The sequence below is a fragment of the Scylla paramamosain genome, chromosome 1 (assembly GCF_035594125.1).
Source record: "Scylla paramamosain isolate STU-SP2022 chromosome 1, ASM3559412v1, whole genome shotgun sequence".
Taxonomy (NCBI): Eukaryota; Metazoa; Arthropoda; class Malacostraca; order Decapoda; family Portunidae; genus Scylla; species Scylla paramamosain.
In genome coordinates, this window is record NC_087151.1 from 11,259,001 (window position 1) to 11,265,000 (window position 6,000).

Below are 6,000 nucleotides of genomic sequence, written 5' to 3' on the forward strand. Positions count from 1 at the left end.
AAAAAGTGGAAAACAGCAATGTAAGTTGTCATGAGTGCATAAGCCACACAGTAAACCTGGGACAGGATGGAGAAGACCAGAGCTGGACAGAGAATGGAAGAGGTGGACAGGCAGCAAGAAGGAGTGTTTGTGTCACAGTACTGTTACTCTGTGTTCTTTGTGGGTCATATCGTGAAGGAAAGAGATTCAGACCAGGAAATGTGAAATAAGAAAGCAGCTGTCAAGCCACAGATGTCAGGTTGAGATACAGCATAAAAGAAGTTCTGTTGTGCCTCGCTGCACAAGACATCACCACACAAAATAAAGTACAGTAACCAAAGATCTCATCATGGGAATACAACACGAAAATGTTGATATCCTTTGCAATAATAAACATATACATGCATATTTAGTTCAAACTGACAGCCAGTTAATTTGGATATCAGTATTATAAAGCACAAAAATCAAACACCTCTTGGTTTAAAAATATGTCATATAAAGATGGACATAAAATCTTAAAGTTCCTATATTGCATTATCAAAGAAATGAGAGCTACAATAGCACTAAGTTCTTGAATATAAAAGCAAACTCTTCTGAGTCAAGGCAGACATAATAATGGGTCCACTGCTGTGCTGCACAAATTAAACATGAATCTAAACTCTTGGGCATGTGCTGAAGCACAGCTTCATGAAATGGACATTTCTGAATATTTTGCACTGTTTGTTATCATGATTTATACCATTATTATCCTGACCACAGCCCTCTTTTCTCTCGTTATTGTCATTACAAAACCTATCCTTAACACAAGCCTATGTCTCTCACTATCTAAAGGCAGATAAGGTAATAATGAATTATTGCTTGCAGAAAAAAAATAAATAACTGTGAATACAGATGAATGTCCCTCTTCTACATTAGATTAAAATGTCTGCTGTCAATCTTGAGACTCACCCTCCACAGACACCTCCACGTCCTCCACGGATCCTGTAACATTGGAGATGGTGAAGAAGGACGTCTTGCCAACTGCTGTTGCTGCCAAGGACTGTCCACTCACTACTATTCGATTAGGATCTGCTTGTACCTGCAGGATGGAACAAGAGAATCTGGAGTGAAGAACACTTTCATCATGTTAATAAGGAATAATAGAATTAAAAGGAAATTTTCTTATCTAAATATCTGGAAAATAAACACTCAAAATATTTCATGGACTTTGCAGGGAGCTTCTTGACAGTATGTATAAACTTAAGTTATTTTACAGGGGAGTGAGGTCATCCATTAATAAACACTCCCTAAAATCTTGCTGTGGAACAGACCTTAGCCACAAATGGGGGAGCCTGGCACTGGTTCCTTATTGAAGGATATGTTGATGGAGTGATCGATGGCTTCCAAAGGTACAAAGGACACTGCAAACCTGAAGGAGAAATTGTGGAAAAGATGAAACTTTGTATAAAGCAGGAAATCATGTGAGACTGAAGATAACTGATAATGAGAATGAAATAATATCTAATTTTTTTCATCCTTGGTTTCTTTACAGTTTGATGTGTAAGGAATATGAAGATGAGGCATACACACCTTGCTGAGCCTTGTGGGTGCACCTGGGTGGGGATGTTCCTGCCTGCTGCACTGATGCTGATCTCCAGGTTACCTTCCCCAGCCTCTGATGCATCCACTGCCAACATACAACATTAGAACACATCCTTATCATCACTAGCATGTATTATACAAATGTTGAGACCATGTAAATATGAAAGTAGCAGCAATAACATTATAGCTACTCATGTTCATTTTCATCATATCTTTCAGTAGTGAGAGAGAGTGCAGCCCCAACCTCAACCCACCTACAAACTGAAGACTCTTGCCGATGGCTCCCCTGGGCAAGTGAGAAACTCCCACCTTTGCAGCGTCATACACCTTGCAGGTGAAGGGGGTGCCAGACACTGCTGATTCATTGTAGTTGACAATGATGGTGTGAGCACCCACCTCCACCGGGGTGAACTCAGCAATGAATCCTGCCCGCACACTGCCAGACACCCGCACTGGCAGGGTGGTGTGGCTCGGTGCTGCCAGGAAAGTAAGAGGGCAATGGTTAAAACACTACCTATTGTGAATTATCTTCACATTACAGAAAGCATTACAGAAAACATTAAAAATGTTTAATATAAATTTTTTTAGTGATTATCTAGCTGTATTTGTTTCAAAAGTACAAGAAAGAGCAGGCTAAAAATAGACTTGAAGGGTAATTATAAAGTTCATAACACCATACCTTTTCCTGTGCAAGTACCATTATTCTCTAAACATGTTGAACGTTTACTACCATTGACCATGTGAGTGTAAAAAAGCCTTCTAATATATATATATATATATATATATATATATATATATATATATATATATATATATATATATATATATATATATATATATATATATATATATATATATATATATATATATATATATATATATATATATATGTACACTATTCCCTATATTAATTCAAAATTTTAATCTTAAACTTTCCAAACAATACATAGAATCTCATAATGCTGGTAGATGTAAAGTGATAACAAACTAGGTAATAATCATGTGCAATAAAGAATTATGACTTCTATTTTCTTTAACATACCTGTTCCATTCTTGTCCCAAATCCACAAAAAAAGAATGGACAATCACAATAAAGAGTTCTGAGTGTTTGTATTTTCTTTTAGCCATTACATTATTAAATTTAAAAAATCCACTAAAAATAACAATAAATGTTCTAAGTGTTTGTGTCTCCCTTCATCCACCACATTGTCAAATCTCAAAATTGTGCTAAAATAACAATAAAAATGGAGGGGCGTCTTATTCCTGACAGTGACGGTGAGTTCCGCTGATCTTCAATAAAGACTTTTGAGTATGTGTCTCCTTTTAAATATAAATTCTAAAAACTATATCAAAGTGACAATAAAAGTGGAGGAACATCTTACTCCTGACAGTGACAGTGAGTTCTGCTGACCCTCCCCCGTCCACCGAGATATTAAAAGCTGCCGGCTTGGACACCGGGATGAGCTCCAGGTGGCGCAGTGTCAGACTCACTCGGGAGGTGTCTGCCACGCGGCACACAAAGGGACACCCACGCACTGTCTCGCCATTGAACTGTAGGAATGAAAAATTGTGAAGGCTTGAATGACTTTGGGATATGATTTAAAAAAAGTGAATGACATCTATATGACATTATTTATGGTGAAGTGTACATTACTAACACTAGGGCACTGAATGTATACTTACAACAAAAAGAAACAAACTGTGTGCAACTTAAACAATACCAGGGGATTAAAAGAACAAGGTAGTATTTATAAGCAAATGAAGATTAATTTAAAGAGTAATGTATGTGTGACCAGTAGATCAAAAGTATTTCAGAACCATTCCCTAGAGGACATATTACAATTTCAAGTCAGTGTATATCCATGTCGCTTTATTTATGTGTGTCTGTCTTTCCATCAAGTGCCGAATGGGCTAAGAGTGTGAATGGTATGTGTGAGTGTGTGGTGGTTTGTCTGGGCCACTCTGTGTCGGATTGTTGGCCCGGCACATAGATAGATAGATGGAAGTCTTGTAGATTTAACAAAGCAGTCCAGTGGTATAGTGGTTATGACATTAAGCTGACAATCTAAGTCCCCAGCTACATGGATATGATCTTTCATGTTGCAGTGGATTCAGTATATGCTGATGAAGTACAATTATGGACTATGTGGCTGTGGATATGAGAACATGAGTTACCTTGATGTCGATGGTATGGATCTTGGCGGTGTCCGGGGTGAAGGACACAAGGCAGCGTCCTCCACCCAGCACTTGCACGTGGTTGGGAACCTCCCCGTCATTGATGCTGATCTCCAGCTGTCCCTCACCAGCTTGGGAGGCGTCCACTGCAGAAAAAGGAAATAATGACTTTGTCACCTTTCCACCCATTTTTTTTTTTTTTTAGTGGTATCTGACTTATTTGTCATAGTGTGTGACATTTATTTAAATGAAAAGTTTGATATTTCTAATTTTCAAATCAGGTTTTCCATTGCAGGAGGAACAAAACAATGCTATATTGCTTTCTGCTTTACCTTAAATAGAAAAAAAAGAACACAAAGGAAGAACAAAACAGCAGGTGACAAGTCGGCCTTAAGGAGGCTGTTTGCGACCTGAAACCCTAGATACCTAATCTTCACTAGGAGATGTATGACAACATAGTCTAACGCTCCAGGAAGCACAACCTCACCACCACCGTGGACGCACCTCTGAACTGGCAGGGCTGGCCCACCACGCCGTTGGGCACGTCGGACACCCTGATGAGGCCGGCGTCGTAGGCCTTGGCGATGAACGGCGAGCCCTGCACCTTCTGCCCCGCCACGGCCACGTCCACCACGTACGATCCCACCTCCGTGGTCACGAAAGCCACGCGGTACACATTCTCCCCGCTCTCCGTCAGCTGGTACGACACGGGGCGCTTTGCGGGACCTGTGGGGATTGAACATAACATAAGAACATAAGAAAGTAAGGGAATCTGCAGAAAGCCACCAGGGCAACCTGCAGTAGTCCCTGTATGAAACATATCTAATCTTCAACATTAACAACCTGATTATTCAGCGTGTTCCACTCATATATTGCTATCTGCGAAGCAATTCCTTCATATATCTTTTTTTGATCTAACTTGGTATCAAGCTTGAACTCATTATTTCTTGTAGATTGGATGTGTTTAACTTCATTATCTTAACTGAAGGCACTATAATGAATGGATTAGAGAGAAGGGTGGAGGGTTCTGCGTATATACATATACGTATGTACCCACACACACACAAAAAAAATATATATATATATATAAGTAAATAAAATAAAATAAATAAAAAATAAATAAAAAATAAATAAAATAAAATAAATAAATAAATAAATAAGTGCAAACTGATTTTCAAAGAAAGGATGACAATTCATATAATTCACCTTAATGCTAGCTTTGTTTTATCTATGATTATATATTTAATACATACGTATGTATATGAAAAAAAAAAAATAATAACCAAGAAGATAACGGAAAGAAACTAAAGCTTTTCATTAACAAATATGAAAAAAAAGGAGCCTAAAGGTTGAGAGAATACTTACTGACGATGTGGACCTGGATGTCTTCCTTGGATACGTTGGCCGCCGAGATGTCAAAGGCGGAGAGCTGGCCGGCTGGGAAGTGTTTGATGGTGTCGCCCAGCACGGCCACGCGGGTCCCGCTGCCCTCCATCACCTCCACCGTCCAAGGCGAACCTGTCCACAAGAGAAACTATTACAAATCATGCCTTACGGAATCTGTACACTCACCAAAAAGTTCACGAGTATCTTGTCACGATGGGTGTTGAAACCATTTGTTCTTAATTTGGAATGGTTGGTATGCCTGATAGTGATGACGCACTTGTTTGAATACATTGAATATATTGTGCTGGAACATGTTTCTCAGACATCCCGAAAAAGATGTTTCAGTATCCTTCGTTCTTGTCTCAGAATGCTTGGTGTCTATAAAGTTCAATGATTATTATTATTATTATTATTATTATTATTATTATTATTATTATTATTATTATTATTATTATTATCACTATTATTATTATTATTATTATTATTATTATTATTATTATTTTATTTATTTATTTATTTTATTTTTTTTAGTGGAGTGTACTACATGAACCAGTAATGTGTGCATGAGTATTCATTATTAGCTGTACCACCCCAAGGACGCATGGAGAATTTGATACTAATGACGGCAGCTGCCGAACGATGAAAACGTACAGAAAAACCAACCCATATAAAAATCTCTAAACTACATGAATAAAAAAGGCAATTCCTATCCAATTCTCATATAAAATTGTGGTTTATTTAAATCGGTATGCTACCAATCTGTATCAATCTGTATCTGCCTACATATGACGTATGTTCCTTTGAATCACCAGTCATTTATTCCTCTCTTTCTCTACTACTACTGTGTCTTCTTATTTCACTGAAGAACATCAATTTATC

The 6,000-nt window shown here is 37.9% G+C and overlaps 1 protein-coding gene across 1 annotated transcript in view; it reads right to left on the reverse strand.

Moving 5' to 3' along the window:
• The window catches only part of LOC135100608 (filamin-C-like), a 153,531-nt gene that overhangs the window by 17,893 nt on the left and 129,638 nt on the right, over positions 1–6,000 (reverse strand). The window contains 8 exon segments of the mRNA XM_064003673.1: positions 924–1,047; positions 1,263–1,387; positions 1,549–1,645; positions 1,815–2,036; positions 2,943–3,111; positions 3,736–3,881; positions 4,240–4,461; positions 5,101–5,253. Coding sequence (XP_063859743.1) covers positions 924–1,047; positions 1,263–1,387; positions 1,549–1,645; positions 1,815–2,036; positions 2,943–3,111; positions 3,736–3,881; positions 4,240–4,461; positions 5,101–5,253 — 1,258 coding nt within the window.